This window comes from Rattus norvegicus, chromosome 12, assembly GCF_021556685.1.
Source record: "Rattus norvegicus strain SHRSP/BbbUtx chromosome 12, alternate assembly SHRSP_T2T, whole genome shotgun sequence".
In the NCBI taxonomy this organism is placed as follows: domain Eukaryota; kingdom Metazoa; phylum Chordata; class Mammalia; order Rodentia; family Muridae; genus Rattus; species Rattus norvegicus.
In genome coordinates this window covers 28115161-28135901 of record NC_141545.1, presented here as the reverse complement: position 1 = coordinate 28135901, position 20741 = coordinate 28115161, and the positions used below count along the sequence as shown (strand labels likewise).

Here is a 20741-nt window from a genome sequence, read left to right as displayed (position 1 = left end):
CTTCTTCTTCTACCTTTTTCTTTCTTTCTTTTTTTTAAATTAATTTTTATTTATATGAGTAAAATGTCACTCTCTTCAGACACACCAGAAGAGGGCATCAGATCCCATCACAGATGGTTGTGAGCTACCATGTGGTTGCTGGGAATTGAACTCAGAACCTCTGGAAGAGCAGTCAGTGCTCTTAACCACTGAGCCATCTCTCCAGGCCCTTCTTCTTCCTTTTTAAACCAAGAAAAGTTTTATATTTTTTTCTCGCAGTAGCTTTGTTAATTGTACAAAATCACGATGGGTTTTTCCCATTTAAACATATTATGCAGTCCTATTCTGAAAGACAAATGTTCATCAAAAAACAAAGCAAAAAATAAAAATTTTCAGCCTTCATCACCTGGACTTGTCATTTAAAAGAAAAGGGGCTTCCTTACGAGCATTCCCACAATGCCCCGTTTTTTCCATAAAAGGGAAGGATTTCGAAACGAGAGGTGAAATAGCTTAAGCAGAAATCATCATGAAATGAACCTCACAGAATTAGTAATAATCTTAAGACAACATTGGCTAACGTACAGCGTCTTCCTCAGCTCCCAACACAGGACTGAGACAGGCTGTGTCATAACAAAGCACATTCAGCATTCCAGTGAATGAAAAACTGTGCTAAACCCACAAGCATTTGCTGTTCCTAGAGAGACTAACTCTGTGGGTTGTTTAGAAAGCCCCCATCCTCTGCACCTGCGCATCTTGGGCATTTTTTTGGAACATCCTCTGTACCTTAACAGTAGCTTGTGGGGAGGAGTGTTCAAGATAGGTTTCTCTGTGTAGACTCTGGCTGTCCTGAAACTCTCTGTAAATGAGACTGGCCTCGAATTCACAGAGATCCAAGTGCCTCGGGCTCCCTAGTGCTAGGATTAAAGGTGTGAGCCACTCTTCTGGCCAGTAATGCAATTAGAAAAAAAAGAAAGGAAGATGGAGAGAGAGAGAGAGACAGAGACAGAGACAGAGCCAGAGACAGAGAGACAGAGACAGAGACAGACTATATCCAGAAAATAGTCTTTGTGGTCCAGATATACCACACCAGGTACCCATACAGATGAGATAGGAGGTGGTATAGTTGAGAAGCTGAGGGGTTGGAGATTTAGCTCAGTGGTAGAGCTCTTGTCTAGCAAGCGCAAGGCCCTGGGTTCGATACCCAGCTCCAAAAAAAAAAAAAAAAAAAAAGAGAGAGAGAGAGAGAGAGAGAGAGAGAGAGAAGCTGGGCTAGAAAGTAAGTTCAAAGCCATCCTGGGCAACTTAGTGACTCTGTCAATAAAAAACATAAAATGATGTGTAGGAATGTAGCTCAGAGTTGGAGAACTGCTCAGAATCCCTCAGTGAGGGCCTGGGGGCGTGGCTCAGTGGTAGAGCCCCTGCCCAGAATCCCCCAGTGAGGGCCTGGGGCGTGGCTCAGTGGTAGAGCCCCTGCCCAGAATCCCCCAGTGAGGGGCTGGGGCGTGGCTCAGTGGTAGAGCCCCTGCCTAGAATCCCCCAGTGAGGGGCTGGGGGCGTGGCTCAGTGGTAGAGCCCCTGCCCAGAATCCCCCAGTGAGGGCCTGGGGGCGTGGCTCAGTGGTAGAGCCCCTGCCCAGAATCCCCCAGTGAGGGGCTGGGGGCGTGGCTCAGTGGTAGATCATGTTGTCTGAGTGGCTGTTGTGAAGAAGCTAGTCATATTATGACACTAGTCCCTGCGATAGAGAATTAGTTAGACATGATGGCACGTGCCTATATTCCAGTGGCCAGAAAGTAGAGTCAAGAGGATCAAAAGTTCCAGGCCAGGCTAGGCAAAAGAGTAAGGCCATATCTCAAATAAATGTTCTAAATTTCCCTTCCTTCCTTCTCATCTCTCCTTCTTTCTTTCCATGGTTTTTGGCAAGGTCTTTCTATTTATCCCAGGTTGGCCTGGCATTAGGTGCCTAGTCCAAACTGGCCTCAAACTCAGTATCCTCCTGCCTCAGCCTCCTAAATAACTGGGATTGCAGGCAAAATTAACAACACACAAATTCTTAACAGTTCTTATAAAAGTGGCCAGTAGGTGGCAGTAAAGAGCTACGTCTGGTGTCACCACGGCCCATGGATTAGAAAGATGTGCTGCTGGCTTCTCGGTTGTCCAAGTTGCTTTTGAACTCTCAGTCCTCCTGCCTCAGCTTCATGGATATGCATCACCATGCTTGATTGGTTTTGTCTTTTCTTTTCTTTTCTTTTTTTTTTTTTTTTTTGGTTCTTTTTTTTCGGAGCTGGGGACCGAACCCAGGGCCTTGCGCTTCCTAGGCAAGCGCTCTACCACTTAGCTAAATCCCCAACCCCAGGTTTTGTCTTTTCTTAAAGGAGCTTCAGGCTTTGGTACAGACACGGAAGATGTCAGGTCTGAAGCTTTCCCAGAGTGCACTGGGCAGCTGGCCATACGTTCCTCAGAGGAGTGGGGCTGTACAAGTAGGGGCAGCACAGACTTTGGAATGGACTAACCTGGGGTGCAGTGTTAGAATCATGTCTGTGTATATAACATCCATGACCCTCTACTTTCTCATTTGCGAAACAGGTATTTAGCCCATTACCACTTCGGTCACCAAGTAGATTGAAGGAAATGATGTTATCATGGATCTATCTTACTGTATTTTCATAGAGTACCAGAGGCTGTGGAATAGATAAAGCAAAATTTATGTCTCGTAAGTTTAGAGGCTGCGAAGTCTGCTATAGAGTGCTATCCCTGAAGAGGGTCTTCTTGATCTGTTTTTTTTTTAAAGAATTATTTATTTGTGTATATGAGTACGTTGTAGCTGTCTTCAGACACACCAGAAGAGGGTGCCAAATCCCATTACAGATGGTTGTGAGCCACCATGTGGTTGCTGGGAATTGAACTCAGGACCTCTGGAAGAGCAGTCAGTGCTCTTAACCACTGAGCCATCTCTCCAGCCCTTCTTGATCTGTTACAACACGGCCAGCGGCCAGCGGCACCACACTGAGAAGCAGGGAGCATGCTAGTTCAAACCTCTTTTCTCTTCTTAGGAAGACGCTAATACCACAGTGGGGAGTCCCTCCTTATGACCTCATCTGCCCTGGATTGCTTTCTAGATTTGTAACTGTTCTCTTGCTGTAACTAACAAAAGCAACGTGAGGAAGTGTGTGTGCTAAATAATATTTGGGTGTTTCTACCCCACCTCGAACTGTTTAGTTCCCAAATAAAAGACACAAAACATTTATATTTATTTATTTTAAATAATTTTATTTTTCTTGGAAATTTTATGTATTTACATTTCAAATGTTATCCCCTTTCCCCCCTCTCCCATACTCCCTCCCCCTATGAAAATGCCCCCACTCCAACCTCAACACCCTGACATTACCCTACATTGGGGAAAGGAGGCTTCGCAGGGCTTTTCCTCCTATTGATGGTGGACAATGCCATCCTCTGCCACATAAGTGGCTGGAGTCATGGGTCCCTCCATGTGTACTCATTAGTTGGTGGTTTAGTCCCTGGGAGCTCTGGTGGGGTCTGGTTGGTTGATATTGTTGTTCTTCCTATGGGGCTGCAAACCCCTTCTGCTCCTTCAGTCCTTTCTCTAACTCCTCCACTGGGGACCCTTGTTCAATCCAATGGTTAGCTGTAGGGGCTATGTATCAGCAGGGGCTCTGGCACAGCCTCTCAGGAGACACCTATATCTGGCTCCTGTCAACTGGAGCTGGGCCGTTATCAACACTCTGTGCTATTTTGTCTACTTCCCTGTCAAGAACCCGGAGGTATCACTTGCCACATTCCTCCTGGGCCGCTCCTTCTCCAAATGGCTCACCCTCGCGGCCATGAGCTCACAGTCCACCTCCCCCATGCTGCTTGCTTCTTCCTCTCTCCCCCATCTTGATCTCTCTGTCTCAGACTCCAACCCTGGGAACCAAAGCCCCACCTACTCTGCCCAGCCCAGGCTGTAGGCTTGCTTATTTATTTATTTATTTATTTATTTATTTATTTATTTATTTATTTTACTCAGTGATTTTACTGCTTGTGTACACAATAGCATCTATGCCCCGAGAGCAGAGGCTGTGGACGACTCCAGTTTCCAGTTGGGTGGGAGCACCCACTTAGTCTTACAGTATCGAGCCAGCAGGTGAATTCTGCTCCCTATTAGACTCAGGAGGAATTTAGCATCCTTATCTTTTCTGTTCCTTTTAAGGTGCATTCGGACAGCAACTGCTTTCTGAATCAAATGGTAGAGATCCTCAGGGAGATCAGGGGCAAGGCCTTTGGACTTAAGGATTCTCAAGATTTTATTTCCGGTCACAAAACAGACCTGTGCCACACCGTGCGAGTCCCTCAGGATCTCACCTATCTGGGAAGGAGTCAGGCCTTTCTTGGCCAACTTGTAAATTTGTTCCTTCACGTCGTCAGACATCGACTTCAGCCACGTGGGCACGCTACGGCGGTAGGGCAGAGCTGACTGGGACCCGCCCTTCCCGGGAGCGCGCATGCAACCCATGATGGCGGAGGTCTGGAAGCAAAGAGATGTAGGCATCTTTATTAACCAATCGCAAATAACTTGAGGCCAAGGTTTACCCAACAAAAGCTGGTATACATGAGAATTTCCTCGATTTGAGGCAATTTGACCTTGGGATACAGAATCTAGCATTGCAATACTAAACCTCAAATTACAGACACACACACACACACACACACACACACACACACACACACACATATATCATAATACACACAGGATTTATTAGAGTGGCTTCCAGACTGTGATCCAGCTTGTCCAACAATGGCTGTCTCCCGGTGGAAAGTCTAAGAATCCCATAGTTGCTCAGTCCATAGGATGGTTATCTTAGCTTCTGTATGTCCTGGAACCCCGAGGCAGTAGGTTTGTTTTTTTGTTTGTTTGTTTGTTTGTTTGTTTGTTTCTTTTTTTCGGAGCTGGGGACCGAACCCAGGGCCTTGCGCTTGCTAGGCAAGTGCTCTACCACTGAGCTAAATCCCCAACCCCTATCTTTCTTTTCTTACTCATGTATTTGTATATTTTGAGGTAGAGTCTCACGTAACCTAGGCTGGCTGTTGAAGTTCTTCCTCCCAGCCCCATGCTCCCAGAAATAAGACTCAGACTCAAAATATATTTACAAATGCCTTGACCACATGGCTAGGGTTTTCTCTCTTTAAGAATTATATAAGTACAATACCTCAAACAAACACTGAAAACATATATACATTATGCGTATCACGAATAACCTTAAATTTGTGTCAATACACAAAAATCTGTACCAAATATATAAAAAAAATCTGTAACAAAATATAACCTCAATTTTGTATCAAAATATAAACATCTTTGCCAATGTAAGATTATAGCTATTAAATAGGGTTTTTTTGTTTAAGAGTAAATTAAATAATCTTCCCTATTTGTCTAATGTCCTATAATATTTCTATATTCCTCCCTTTTCTTTTCAACCCCCTTACCCTTGCTTAGATACAAAGAATAGAGAAGAGGAAGGATCGCAATCCCTAGATGACTTAGCTGACCCCTAAGTCTAAGCTTACTCCCTGTTTCCTTTCTTCCCTGCCCAAGACTATAACCATTTGCAAAACATCCCCTGAAATCGCAACACATCTCTAACTCCTAAAATGACCCAACATCAACACATCTCTAACTCCTAAAATGACCCAAACCATCCACCCCAACTTAAGAGACTGGAACAGGGGTTGGGGATTTAGCTCAGTGGTAGAGCACTTGCCTAGGAAGTGCAAGGCCCTGGGTTCGATCCCCAGCTCCGAAAAAAAGAACAAAAAAAAAAAAAAAAAAGAGAGAGAGAGAGAGACTGAAACAATGGTCTTCTTGTAATTGCCTCCTGCTGAACTGGGGTGAAGAATTCCTCTGGGGGGGGGACAGGAAAATGAGAAAAACGTCTGGTCTTAAGAAGCTAAGTGGGATCATTTACTGTCCAGTCTGCACGTGCTGAGAAAGTTCAGGGCTTAACTTGAAGCCCTGACTGGAACGGTCTGAAAGGCTGGATGAACGAAGGTCGTCTAGGAGCAGCAGCCCTTCCGGAAGCTGTTCTGGAAGCAAGCCTTTAGAGGAAACAGCTTCGTGCAATTGAGGGAGGATCAAGCAGGGAGCTGAACAGAACATCTCAGCATCTTCAAGGGTCGATCATGTCAGGGTTATTTCCTTGGCATTTTACTCTGCAATGTGCAAACATTTGAAGCAATATATAACAATATATGAAGACATCTGTACGGAATATACAAGTACACAGATCAATTAAGGACGATTTCCTGCTCTCTGAGCAGGTGAGAGACAACTGTCTTTCTTTAGAAGTTTGATCAGATAATCCAACTGCAGGATAAGTCTCCATTCATCTGAAAGGATGGTATGTAATCATAAGTATGAGAATTCTGTAGCTAACGAGATTTATTGGTCATGTTAGCTGAAGTTCTTCTGGAGACGTTTATATGACCCTGTCAGCCTCAGAGTTGTTTCAATAGAGGGTTTAGCATTCTGCATTAGCCGGTTGTCTTAGTCAGGGTTTCTATTCCTGCACAAACATCATGACCAAGAAACAGGTTGGGGAGGAAAGGGTTTATTCAGCTTACACTTCCACATTGCTGTTCATCACCAAAGGAAGTCAGGACAGGAACTCAAGCAGGTCAGGAAGCAGGAGCTGATGCAGAGGTCATGGAGGGATGTCACTTACTGGCTTGCTTCCCCTGGCTTGCTCAGCTTGCTCTCTTATAGAACCTAGGACCACCAGCCCAGGGACGGCACCACCCACCATGGGCTGTGCCCTCCCCTCTTGATCACTAGTTGAGAAAATGCCTTACAGCTGGGTCTCATGGAGGCATTTCCACAACTGAGGCTCCTTTCTCTGTGATAACTTCAGCTTGTGTCAGGTTGGCACACAAAACCAGCCAGTACGGGGCTGGGGATTTAGCTCAGTGGTAGAGCGCTTACCTAGGAAGCGCAAGGCCCTGGGTTTGGTCCCCAGCTCCAAAAAAAAGAACCAAAAAAAACAAAACAAAACAAAACAAAACAAAACAAAAAAACCAGCCAGTACACAGGTCATTTGGTCCTTTTGATTTTCTCCTTTTTTTCTGCAGTCAAGATCTTCAGAGGTCTTCCTCTGTTAAATTTGATCCTTATTACTTTGGAGGGAGTCCAAAGCCTTTTCATCTTCCCTGTTAATACAAACCCAGAGCCTTTGGTTTCCAGTTTAGCACGCCAGCATAGCATGCCTTTGGCCCCTCAGTTCGAAGTCATTAAAAGTATAGACCGATCCAATTTAGCAGCCTCCTCCCCTTTTTGTTTTTATCTAGGTCTGCTCCATTTTGGCCTCCCTCACGGAGGGTGTTCAGCACCATCAGAACCATTGAATATATGATCGTCTTTATTTTGATCATTTAAAACAATTATTATTGTTTATTGAGACAAGGTTTCTCTGGGTAGCCTGGGCTGACTTGGATTTGCTCTGTAGATTAGGCTGGCCTCCAACTTACAACGAACCCATCTATCCCTGCCTTTGTCTCCCATGTATTAAAAGCAAAAGCACAGATTTATTTATTTAGTATCTATGAACCCTTTTTCCTCTTAATTTAATATCCTTCTGTATTCAACTTCATTTAAATTCTCTTCCATTTAATGCAGGAGCATAAGTAACCCCAAGTGACAGCCGCTTGGAGGTTTTTGCCTTAAGCTTTTAAGTCCTGGGCTAGGGAGAGCCCATGTTTAAAGAGACTAGTTGTTCAGAAGAGCATTGTCACCCCACCTCACTGGAGGTAGAAAGTCCCCCATTCTCTGTCATTCTAGATTAGACCATAGTCTGTTAGTGTATCCAGCTTGATGCTATGACAGCCTGTCACGTTTAGACCTCCATTGGCATTAATCCCTTGTCTTTTTAAACTGAAAACAATATCAATTGTCTCTATGACATGTGTGTTTATTTGATTGATTTATCTCCTCTGACAAAAAGCATCTGTATTCTGTATTGCTAAGACGATAATTAATGTGTAAGACAGTTAACAAGCGTAAGAGTATTATTCTTTAACCTCTTGTTCGGTGGTCTCTGGATTCTTTACATTGGCCAGCAGAATATATCTTTCCTAAGGCAAAATGCTTTTTGGCAACAGAAAAAGCATTATTTTTCAACTTAAAATTATAAACATACATTATGTGAATAAATATACCTGTATTCCCCTTTCTCTTTATATAAATTTCAGGTTCATATGCATTTATTTTTAAAATACTAAGGATATTTCTATCTGTTATTAAGCAAAAACCTATATAATATTTTTAAGGAAAAAATGTGTCATTTTTAACTTTAGACTGTTGTTTGCAAGCAGATGTGTCTATCAGCGGAGGGCCCCACTCTGACTTTATTGTACAGAACAGGCTTGTCTAGAATTCACAGAGATCTATCTGCCTGTCTCTGTCTCCCATGTCTGCTGTGTTTTCGCTCAGACCCTGTGCTGCACCTGGCTGTCCCCTCTACCCTTTGTTTACAGGGTGAGATGTTTGTGTTTTCCACCCAGATTCCGGCTGCAAAAGCCAACTTAGGGCTGCCCTTCCGCTGGTCGGGAGCACAGAGCATTGATTCCCATAGGACAGGACTGGGTCAACCTGCCTTGCTATACATAAAAGAACCTAAAGGGGCTTATCCCACCACTGCGGTCTCTCCAAGTCTCTGTGGGTTTTGCCATCCACCTGTGTGTAACCTGGAGCTGGTTCCTTCCCCTTGGGAGAAGCCCCAACTTCTGGGTTTTGTTCTTAAATTAGGTGGGGTCTTCTTTAAAAAGCCACCTTTCCTATTATCTGTCTACTGGTTCCTGCTCCTTGACTTGGAAACCTCCTTTCCTGCTAGTCTTGTGCTGTTTTAGAGAGCTTTGATTTCAGTTGGCTTTTGTTCTTCTTTTTTTTTTTTTTTTTTTTTTGGTTCTTTTTTTTCGGAGCTGGGGACCGAACCCAGGGCCTTGCGCTTCTACCACTGAGCTAAATCCCCAGCCCCGCTTTTGTTCTTTTTTAAATTGGCCAGGCCTCTTCCAGCTAGCCTGACTTTTCCTCGACTTTCCCCTGGCCATTCTTAAGCTGTAAGCTTGGGTTCTAGTGGCTGTTAAGTTAGGCCTGTCCTTTCTCCCAGCTCCCAGAAATAAGACTCAGACTTAAACTATATTTACAAATACCTTGGCCATATAGATCAGCTTTTCTCTTATTAGAACCTAACTTAAATCATCCCATTTATTTTAATCTACATTCTGCCACTTGGCTGGCTATCTGCACTTAGGTACCGTGTGTCCATCTCCGGGGCGAATCTCCGCCTGGCTCCCTACCAGAATCCTTTCTCCTCCTGGATGTCCCACCTTCTATTTCCTATTTAAGCCATAGGATTTTTAATTGACAGGTGATGCCTTCATATAACACACAAGATGTCCTCTCTACTTTTGGCCTCAAACTGGCTAGCCAAGAATGATCTTGAACTCCCTTCCTTCTACCTCTACTTCCCAAGTGAGATGTGAGACACCATCCCTAGCCCTCTCCCCCATTTGGAGACAGACAGGCTCTCAATGTGTGCCCTGGCTGGCCTGGAACTTGTCATGGAGATCTGCCTGCCTCCGCTCTGTGGGCGCTGGGATTCAAGGTGCGCACCACCACCTCTAGCTCCTTTCTCCCTTTTGTTCATTCCTGGGATCCCAGGCCATGAAATAGTGCTACCTGCTCACTCAGGGAGGCTCTTCCGTCTCATTTACACACACACACACACACACACACACACACCCATGCGTGCCCCAGAATTCATGAGTAGCCAATAGGTTAGCATGGAGGGAAAGGATCCCCCATAAGTTCTCTCCCATCCATGACTATTGACAAGTCCGGTCTTGTGCAGACCCAGGTATGGTTTTTGTTTTTTTGTTTGTTTTTGTTTTTGTTTTTGTTTTTTGTTTTGTTTTTTGTTTTTTTTTTGGTGTGTGTGTGTGTGTGTGTGTGTACATGGACTTGTCTCTGTGTGTGTACGTGTCTGCGTGTGCAGGCATGTTTGCATGTGCATGCATGCATGTGTGTGCACACACACACACACACACACACACACACAAAAACCCCAGGGCTGGAGCATTAGTTGGTACATGATTGCCTCACATATATGAAAGGTTTCACCCCCAGGACCACGTGAACTAGGTATGGTGGCATATACCTACAATCTCAGGACTGGGGAGCTAGCGGCAGGAGGATTTTAGCATGTTGGAGTCTAGCCTAGCCTCTATGGTGAATTATATGTCAGTCGGGGCTACAGAGTCAAACATTTAAAAAATAAATAAATCCCCAAACCAAAGACATGGGAAGCTACTCATCCATGGACAAAAGCGTTTCACAGCGCACAGACAGTAGAATCGGGCCGCGCAGATGTACAGACTCCCTCAGTCAAGCCCCCTGGGTTCGCCAGACTTTGCTGGTTGAAATCGATGAGGCAGCAACACACCTCATCCTGGGAAAGCAGCTGCTGCGCCAGCCCAAAGGGCCTCCCGGCCAGCCCTGTCTCCACTCTAATGCACTGGATAGACGCCTGGCTACACCCAGGGGAGCCTTAATGGACGCCTCATCCCAGCCTTAGCTGAACTAATGGATTCCTAATGGAGGAGACGGTGCCATTACCAAATGGAGCCAGGGGCGGGGGTGGGGGACAGAAAGGTAGATTGATCAGTTTCTCCAGGAGACTAGTCAGATTCAGCCCATATTTGGGTTTGGGGTGGGAAGGGGTCTCAGACAGCCAGGCTGGTCTCAAATTCACTACGATGACCTTGAACTTTTGATCTTCCTGCCTCTACTGCCCACATGCTGGGTTTTTAAGTATACGGCACTCTGCCCAACACCAATTCTTGGCTCTTAGAACTCGGACTAATTCTCTCTCTGGTATTCTGGGCATGCTGTGTCTACTGAGGCCTGGGTTCATCTATCCAATTGGGTACCTCATTTCCCAGCTTCGGCCATTTTGTTGAGAAACTTCTTTCTTACTTTTCTCCTGACTTTAACAAAAATAGCTGTAAAAACCCCTGTAAGGAAGGAAGGAAGGAAGGAAGGGTTTTTTATCTTAAAGTTCTGGGCAAGACTCCATCATTGTGGGTCTGGGGCTGCTGATCACAAAGTCCACAGGGGGAACATTTCAGATTCATCCTGTAACATGGGGTGATGGACATACCAGCAAAAGTAGCTTTTTACGGCATTTCCATATACGATACGCACTGCTCCGAGGTATGTTTGAGAGTGTTTATTGTAGATGTGAGGGAGAAACCAACCAGAGGCATCAGGACGAGTTGAGGGTTGTGAGAGGAGAGAGAGAGGTGGAGAGATGAGGGGTGGGGGGCGGGGAGCAGATCGAGAGAGATCCAGGAGTGGAACCAAACAGGAACCAAGAGGCCAAGAGACTATGTAGCAGCAGTGGCTGAGTTTCTATAGGAAAGAGAAGGTTGGGGGAGAGAAGTGAGGTTGGGGATTTAGCTCAGTGGTAGAGCGCTTGCCTAGCGAGCGCAAGGCCCTAGGTTCGGTCCCCAGCTCCGGGAGGGGGAGAGAAGGTTGGGGGAGAGAAGGAAGCCCAGCCCCTGGGAGGGAAAGGTTCAGAATAGGGAGCAGGATGAGAAGCTTTTGGAAGGAGCCACACAGAAGAGCGAGACTTTGACCCAGGTTTCTGTGAGACCTTACACTGACTATAATCAATAAACCATCAACCGCCCATTTTCTCCTCAGTGCTGGGTAGGGGCTTCTGTACCTCTCCCCATTTTATGCTTAAGTGATCTTGTGCGGGCTACCACAGCCGCTGTGCTATGAGCCCAGAAGTGCCTGGAGAGGAGTGCCAGACCTAGGACATGCTCCTCCCTGGCTCGGGCTCTACAATCTCTCTTCTCGGGCTCTTCCACAATGGTCCCCGACCTTTGGGAAGGGGGGAGGGGTGTGATATAGAGGCCCCGTTTATGGCCGGTCACTTACTCCTCTGATGCCTGGACTTTGTACTCTGGGCTTTGACCAGTTGTGAGTTTTGGCATTAACCGCCTTCCGTTGCACAAAGAAATGTCTCTAGTATGAGAGAGAGATTTAGAAGGTGGTTTGAGATTCTGTCCATTTAGCAGAACGAGAGTAGCTTTACCTCTGGGGCCTGTGAGCTCAACCAGGTCAACAGTACCAGGGATGTGTTTCGCACAGTGCAGTAGGCTTTAAAGCTAAGCAGTGATTGGTTACCTCCACAACATTTATGCCACGATTGCACCCATGGGTGTATCCTACCCTGCATTATTTCTCAGGAGGCTCAAACCTCGGTAAGCTGGGATAATGTTTCCTTCCCAGCAGGCTACGCACGCAGAGCATTCCAGTGCTACGAAGCCAGCCCAACAGAGAGGAAGCTTCTAGTCGGTATAAATGCTCTCTGGGTATGTTCTGTAAATTTTTTAAGTTTTGTTTTCATTTATGTGCCTGTGTGCATGTGAGTGCAGGGGCCTGCAGAGGCCAGAAGAGGGTGTTGGTAAAAGTAGCAGTTATGGGGAGCTGTGAGCCTCCTGATGTGGGTGCTGGAACCTGAACTCAGGTTCCCCGGAAGAGCAATGAGTGTTTTGAACTGATGAGCCACAGTTCAGGGTCCTCTTATCTATTCGGTGTCGAGGTTTGGTCTTGCTGTGTATTGTAATGCTAAGTGTGGGTCCCCAAGACTTGGAGGCCACACGGGACACTATGTGACCTTTCCCCCAAATTGTTTCTGATTGGTAAATAAAGAGGCTGATGACTAATAGCTGAGCAGAAGAGACATAGGCGGGTTTGAGAATCCCAGGCTTGGGGTCGGAGGAGAACCCCGAGGAGAAGGCGAAGGAGGAGAGAGAAGCTATCACAGGTTAGGAGTTAAGGAAACATGGCCCTGAGGATTGGCCAATTGGAATTAAGAGCATCCTGGATGATGGAGGCTGGAGAGGTGGCTCAGGGGTTAAGAGCACTGACTGCTCTTCCAGAGGACCTGAGTTCAAATCCCAGCAACTACATGGTGACTCACACCATCTCTAATGGGATCTGGCACCCTCTTCTAGTGTCTGGAGACAGCTACAGTGTACTTATATAAATAAAACAAATAAATCTTAAAAAAAAAAAACAAAAAAGAGTAGCCCAGATGAAACATAGTAATAACTTGGGGGTCATCGATAGGAAAGTAGATGCTAGTGGCATAGCTCTTGAGCTGTTTAAGACTTATTGTAAATATAAAGGTTATATGTGTCTTTATGTATAAATTAAATGGTCAAAGTAGGGGTAGAAATCCGAGATTGGGATTAAAAGTTTCTATAGCAATCCAGTTGTCCACTTAGGACATCATGCAGCTTGGGACAGCCTCAGACTCTGTATGAACATTTTCCTATATCAGTTTAATTATTTATACGATCGTTTTGCTTGTATGATCTATGTATGTTTGCCATTCGCATGCCTGATGCCTGCAGAGATCAGATCCCCTGGAACTAGAGTTAGATGATTGTGAGCCACCATGTGGGCGCTGAGAGGGCCTCTCTAAAAGCAAGTTCTCTTAATCCCTAAGCCATCTCTCCAGGTCCCATGGCCTTGAACTTTTTTTTTTAAAGATTTATTTATATTTATATATAAGTACAGTGTCGCTGTCTTCAGACACATCAGAAGAGGGCATCGGATCCCATTACAGATGGTTGTGAGCCACCATGTGGTTGCTGGGGTTCAAACTCAGGACCTCTGGAAGAGCAGTCAGTGCTCTTAACCACTGAGCCATCTCTCCAGCCAGGCCTTGAACTCTTGATCCTCCTACCTCTACCTCCCTAGGTACACCAGTCACCATGTCCACGGTATTCAATTTGGGGATATGACAGGGCTTCCTGCATGCTGGCCAAGCAATCTACCAGGAGAGCCATCTTCTCAGCCATGCTTTTTTTTTTTTTTTTTTTTTTTTTGGCTTGGTTTGGGTTTGGGTGTTTGACACTGGGTCTAGGGGGGTGATGTAACCTTGAACTCCTGATGCTCTCATAGCTTGCTCATCCACACACATTTATTATTTCTTTTCCCAGCCTGTCTAGCCTCCCTACCTCCAACTGCTTTCTTCTGGATCAATTCCAAAGTGGGAACAGTACCTGTTTCCAGAGAAGCTCAAGTACCTCAGGCGAGACCTACGATCCTTGGCCAGTGAGCACTTTCTTATGGCCTAGTGAGAATAGCCACGATTCATTCAGCTAGGATTCAAAGGAAACGGAAGAAAACACAAACAGAAAGATGGCTAATGCTCATGGGTTCGAGGGACTGAGGCTATTACAGTGCTCACACGCTTGGTGTTCTGCTGGGTGGCCTGCATAGGATTCCAGGCACAGAAGATGTATGTAGGGGATCCCAGAGTAAACCATATTGATAAACTCTGGATTTGATTGAGAGATCTATGTGTATGTTGTATGTGTACCTGGGTGTGCACATCTGGAGGACAAAAATGTATCTTCCCATTTCAGTCTTTAAATCATCATATTGTTTTATTATTATTATTATTTATTATCATTATCATCATCAATTTTTATATTATTATTATTATTATTATTATTATTATTATTATTATTTTGAAATAGGGCATCATTTTGTAGTCTTGGCAGGCCCAGAACTCACTATATAAACCAGACTGCCCTCAAACTCAGAGAGATCTTCCTGTCTCTGTCTTCCGGGGAACACATGGAGGTCAGAGGGCAACTTTCAGGCTGGTTCCCGTTCCATCATGTTGTATAGAGAATTTTGGTTCCTGTAAAACACCAGTTATGTTATGTGAAGATGTTTTTGTTTTAATCCCAGGTGTGGGAAACGGGGCGCTTCAGACTCTCCACAGCAGCTGACTGTGATTGGTCTGGCGCTCTGGCAGGGGCGTGGTTCTGACAGCTGAAGATCGTTCATGTCTGGAATACTGGGGTGGGGACTCTTCTCTTTTTTTTTTTTTTTTTGGTTCTTTGTTTGTTTGTTTTTCGGAGCTGGGGACCGAACCCAGGGCCTTGCGCTTCCTAGGCAAGCGCTCTACCACTGAGCTAAATCCCCAACCCCATACTGGGGACTCTTGAGAGTGTATAAATGCCAGAACACACATGACAGGGGCTGTGCTGCTGCCGCTGCTCCTGCTCCCGCTGGCTCCTCCCGCTGCTTTTGCCGTTTGCTAATTGGTTGGCTGCATTGCTGGTTAGAGATATCCTGACAATGAAAATTGGTCCCGCCCCCGCCTTGGGTACTCAACACTCCTAACTAGCAGGAAGTAGTCTAAAGAGGTCTGTGTCCACCTTTCCCTCTAATCTTTCTCATCTACCTGGTATTGGGGAGTTGGAACGGATTGTGGTGGAGAAGGGTGGTAGATATAACAACCGAATAAAGTAGCCAAGAGTCGGGTTATACCATGTGGCTCCCGGGGGTCCTCTCGGCGGCAACGCCTTTGACCACGGAGCTAGACCTATTGAAATCAAATCTTTATTTAAAAATCTGCAATGAAAACCACGCTCTCCTTCCAGCAGGGCTGCGAAGTCTTTAAAGCAATGCACCAGATTCCATGAGCGCAAAGGAGCCGAGAGCTGCATTGAATGGTCCTCGGGCCGAAAATTCAGCGGGGTCACCAATGCTTCTTGGCGTTCAACAAGGAAATGTATCTCTGCACCCACTTGTCCCCTGGCTGGACACAGTATTGCTTACCAGTTTTTGTGGTGAATCTGTAGAAAAGAGATACAAAGTGAATTTTGACATCCATGGCGTAGGAAGCTCATGAAAGAGGAGGGTGGGTAGACTTGGGTTGTCACCTATCCAACGCAAATGCCACAACCCTTTCCTGTCACATCCCCCGCTAAGCCTGCTTCTCCTTTCCATCTCCCCCAGAATCCACACACCCTCAGACCCACATTCCCCAGGAATCATGCCTCAGAAGGGTCTAGTTGCCAGGCAGCAATCTGTATTGCGAGGCTTTTGTTTCAATATAATAGCTTTATTGAGACATAATTCACCCATTCTGTGGAGCACATATTTGACATGATTAGGGATGGTGATACTATGGCTCAGCAGTAGAGCCTAGAATCCCCCAGTGAGGGGCTGGGGACATGGCTCAGTGGTAGAGCCCCTGCCTAGAATCCCCCAGTGAGGGGCTGGGGGCGTGGCTCAGTGGTAGAGCCCCTGCCTACAATCCCCCAGTGAGGGGCTGGGGGCGTGGCTCAGTGGTAGAGCCCCTGCCTAGAATCCCCAGTGAGGGGCTGGGGGCGTGGCTCAGTGGTAGAGCCCCTGCCTAGAATCCCCCAGTGAGGGGCTGGGGGCGTGGCTCAGTGGTAGAGCCCCTGCCTAGAATCCCCAGTGAGGGGCTGGGGGTGTGGCTCAGTGGTAGAGCCCCTGCCTAGAATCCCCTAGTGAGGGGCTGGGGGTGTGGCTCAGTGGTAGAGCCCCTGCCTAGAATCCCCCAGTGAGGGGCTGGGGGCGTGGCTCAGTGGTAGAGCCCCTGCCTAGAATCCCCTAGTGAGGGGCTGGGGGTGTGGCTCAGTGGTAGAGCCCCTGCCTAGAATCCCCCAGTGAGGGGCTGGGGGTGTGGCTCGGTGGTAGAGCCCCTGCCTAGAATCCCCCAGTGAGGGCTGGGGGCGTGGCTCAGTGGTAGTACATTTGTCTAACCTATAGAAAGCTCTAGGTTCAATTCCTAATAATGCGAATAGAAAAATAAACTGTAAAATGAGTACTTGGTTAATAGACTTCAGTATATTTATATATTAGAGAACTGTTGCCCAAGCCATTTAATCTTTTACATGTGTGTATGCTGGGAGCATAACCCAGGACTTCATATTGCTTAATAAATGCTTTACCACTGAATTACACAACAGTTCTGCACAATAAATTTTAGAGGACAGAAAGAACCCACAGTAATATGTCACATAGTTCTCTTTTTATACATTTAAATTATGTGTTATTTCTTTATTGTAGAGGGAGGGACAGAAAAGTTTGCAGGGAATCAGCTTCCTCTCTTCACCACGTGGAATCAAGAGATCAAACTCGAGTGATTAGGCTTGGTACAAGGTCCTTTTATCTACTGAACCATCTCACCAAATTCACAATTCCACCAGGCCCCTCCTTTTTATAAACAAGGTCTTACCATGTAGCCATATCACACCTCACACTCATGATCCTCCACCTTAGCCTGCTGACCACAGAGGCTACAAGTTCATACCAAAATATTCAGCTCTTGGTATCATCATCATCGTCATCATCATTATCATCAGTACCAATGGCTGTCATGGAACTAGGTTAATAGACTGGCCTCGAACTCAGAGATTTGCCTGCATCTGCCTCCCGAGTGCTGGGATCACAGATGTGTGCCACCATCACTTGGCTGTGTCTTGATTTTATACCCAGCTCTTAAAGTAGGGCCTACTATATGGTGTGGAAGTCAGACTCTGTCTCAAAGCACATGTACTTGTGCAGAGGCTGGGCTCTAACCTAGTGTGGTGGTTACTTTTAATTGTAAATGTAAACATCTAAAATAATCTAGGAAGGAAGTCTTGATAGAAGATTAACTAGATTCGGTTGGCTTATGGGCATGTCTGTGGGGGCTATTGTGAGTATATTAATTGAAGTGGAAGAGACTTGTCCACTATGGGCGGCATCATTCTTTAGGCAGGGGACTCTGAACTATCTAAGAGTAGAGAAATCAGGCTGAGCTGTATTGCAATGAATCAGTTCATCATTCTGTGCTCTTGATTATGAATATAATATGACTAGCTGCTTCAAGATCTTGCTACCTTGACCTCCCCCAGCAATGATAGATTGTGTCTTTGTCTTAGCTGTCCACATAGACCTAGACTGGAGTCATCTAAAAAGAACCTCAGGGGTTGGGGATTTAGCTCAGCGGTAGAGCGCTTGCCTAGCAAGCGCAAGGCCCTGGGTTCGGTCCCCAGCTCCAAAAAAAAAAAAAAGAAAAAAAAAAAAAAGAACCTCAAAGAATTACCTCAATAAGATTGACCTGTGGCTGTGTTTGTGAAGACTTGTCTTTATGGATGATTGATGTGGGAGAGCCCAGCCTACTATAGGTGGCACCATCCCTAGGACTGAACTATATAAGAAAGCTAGCAGAGACCATGAACCACAGGAGCAAGCCCAGTAAGCAGCCTCCTTTGCAAACAGCACTCTTTAATGTTCTCTTCTTCCACTCTTGGCTTGAGATCTGATTTCCCCCTCCGTGATGGAGTACGACCCAAAATAAACCTTCTCCTCCCCAAGTTGCTTTTGGTCATAGTATTTACCATAGTAACAGGAAGCAAACTAGAACAGACTACAATCTGGATTTCCTCCTGTATGTTGCTTTCATCAAGGTATTTTGTCCCAGAGACCAGAAGTATAACAGGCACCCTCTTCCCAGATTCCTATCTCGAGGACCAGTTCGTCACTGAGGGCATTGTCCCAGTCCGTGCTCAATGACGTGGGTGGGGTAGCAGGACCGAGAAACACTCACATGACGCCCTCATTGGGGCAGGAGCTGTCGGTGATCTGGTAGCTGTACAGCCAGTGCCACGGGATCACGTAGTGGCTGAAATAGGAACAGCAGGGCATGGGCATTTCACTCTCACCTAAAAACAAGCAGAGGAAGGGCCTTGGGATGGTCCTGTCAGAGACAGGAGCTTCATGGGGAGGGGAGGAGGACCAGCTACATACACGTGGCAACACCAAGCTGGACACTGAGGAAGACGGCCAGGAGAACAATGGGACCTAAAGAGAAGGTCTTCATGGTCCATTCACCCGGGCCCTTTATAGATGGCTCCTCAGCTCCTCCTGGTTTGTCTTCTCTGAGTCTGTGTGATACCTGAAGAACATTACAGAGAAATTTATGGTTGAAAACAAAGTAGCTGTGTGCATATTTGCCCGTGTGTGGGTGCATGCACGTGAGTGTGTGGGCACATGCACGTGAGCCTGTGGGCTCATACACATGAGTCTGTGGGCGCATGCATGTGAGTCTGGGGTGCATGCATTTGAGTCGTGGGTGCATGCATGTGAGTCTGTGGGCACATACACGTGAGTCTGTGGGTGCATGCACGTGAGTCTGTGGGCACATGCATGTGAGTCTGTGGGTGCATGCATGTGAGTCTGTGGGTGCATGCATGTGAGTCTGTGGGTGCATCCATGATGACATGAATGTGCAGAGGTCAGAGGAGGACATGATGAGCTTCCCAAGTGTTGGGATTAAAGGTATGTGCCACCGTCACCTGGCTCAGGTCCTATATTTTATAGGTGGCGTCTGTGTTACTTTCCTGGTTGTCGTAAAGGAAGAGCTGACACAGGGAACTTACAGAGAGGGACTATCTCGGCTCATGGTTTGAGGGCACAGTCCATGATAAGAAATCTACAGCAGCAAAAGTATGAGGTGGCTGATGTCATTGCATCCAGTCAGGAAGGAGACAGACAGAGAGAGAGAGGGAGGGAGGGAGTAAGGAAGGGAGGGAGGGCTATGCACTGAGGCTCGATTTGTGCTCTACCATTGAGCTATACTAACCAGCCCCTACTGGGCTAGACAAGTGCTCTACCCCGACCCCAGTCCATCACTGAGGAATTCTAGACAAGCATTCTACCACTAAACCATATCCCTGCATTTGATTTGAAAAATAATTCACTTATTGTGTTTGTTGTCGGGGGTGGGGTGTCAGCTGTGTGAGCATGCATATGGAGTGCGTGTGTGGCCCAGAGGATAACTCACAGAGTCTGTTCTTTCTTCCCGCTGTGTGAGCCCTGGGAATTGAACTCGGGTCATCTGCCTCGGGGGCACGTGCCTTTGCCCACTGAGCCCTCTCCAGTACAGCCTTTGAATTTTTGAGCTAGGATCTCATTGACTTTTAAAATTCGATCTCCCTGCTTCCACCTCTCAAGAACTAGGGCTACACGTGTGCCAAGGTTCCACAGTTCTCCTATGGTTCTGTCTACGACTGTCTTCCCTCTACAGTTAGTCACCATTATACTTCTTTTATGAAACATTGGGATCCCTCCAAGTAAGAGCTGTGTCCATAAACAGGCGTCTGCTGCGATCTACCGACCTTCTCAGGATGCTCACAATGCTCTGCCCAAGACTTTCTGCCATTTTCCTATCTCGGCGCAGGAGATCCAACCCAGAGCCTCGAGCCCCACCCCCAGTTCTGAGTATATCCTTCATTTCAGCCCTTCTGGGCCCTGCTCTGCTCTCAGCTGCCCCCGTCCCCTGTGGTGGTTCAGGTCCCTGCTCCGTACCATCCACGTTGCTGGTTGTGATCTGACTACTTTTGTGTGGACGCTCAAGAACCCTCCTCCATCTGAGGTGCTCCTCAAAGTCTGGCTAGCCATTGAACTTCTGCTACCATGGATACCTGTCTGAAATTCTTCTGTTGTTATGGTCACAGGACTGGAATAGACTAACTCATTTGTCCGGGTTCTCTTCCCTAGGGCTCTCCTGTTACAGACTGAAGTGTGCTGTTTTCTTCCCCTCAAATTCACGTAATGAAGCACGAACCCCTCAGTGTGCCTACATTTGGAAACAAGAACTTTAAAGGGTCACTTTAGTTTTTAGATACGGTTTCACTATGTAGCCTTTGCTAGCCTAGAACTTACTATGTAGACCTTGCTGGTCTCAAACTCACAGAGATCCACCTGTCTCTGCCTCCTGAGTGCTGGGATTAAAGGCGTGCCCTACCACACCTGGCCTTTTCATTTATTTATTTATTTATTTATTTATTTTTTGGTTCTTTTTTTCAGAGCTGGGGACCGAACCCAG

At 46.4% G+C, this 20741-nt stretch overlaps 2 protein-coding genes across 3 annotated transcripts; both read right to left on the bottom strand.

Annotated features, from left to right (window-relative positions):
- Positions 1–4033: 4033 nt before the first annotated feature.
- Rps13-ps4 (ribosomal protein S13, pseudogene 4) lies at positions 4034–4509 on the bottom strand. 2 transcript variants are annotated; one of them, XM_087579763.1, is made up of 2 exons: positions 4435–4509; positions 4034–4359 (listed from the first exon to the last, which is right to left on the bottom strand). In XM_087579763.1, exons 1-2 carry the CDS (start codon positions 4487–4489, stop codon positions 4034–4036), a joined length of 381 nt encoding a protein of 126 aa, XP_087435889.1. In that variant the 5' UTR covers positions 4490–4509. The 2 variants fall into 2 exon arrangements, with proteins under 2 accessions (XP_087435889.1, XP_087435887.1); XM_087579761.1 differs by having other exon boundaries at positions 4034–4509.
- Positions 4510–15435: 10926 nt separating this feature from the next.
- On the bottom strand, positions 15436–20366 carry Ccl26 (C-C motif chemokine ligand 26). Its single transcript, NM_001109488.2, has 4 exons — positions 20222–20366; positions 18662–18809; positions 18462–18576; positions 15436–15693 (listed from the first exon to the last, which is right to left on the bottom strand). Exons 2-4 carry the CDS (start codon positions 18732–18734, stop codon positions 15597–15599), a joined length of 285 nt encoding a protein of 94 aa, NP_001102958.1. The 5' UTR covers positions 18735–18809; positions 20222–20366; the 3' UTR covers positions 15436–15596.
- Positions 20367–20741: the final 375 nt, after the last annotated feature.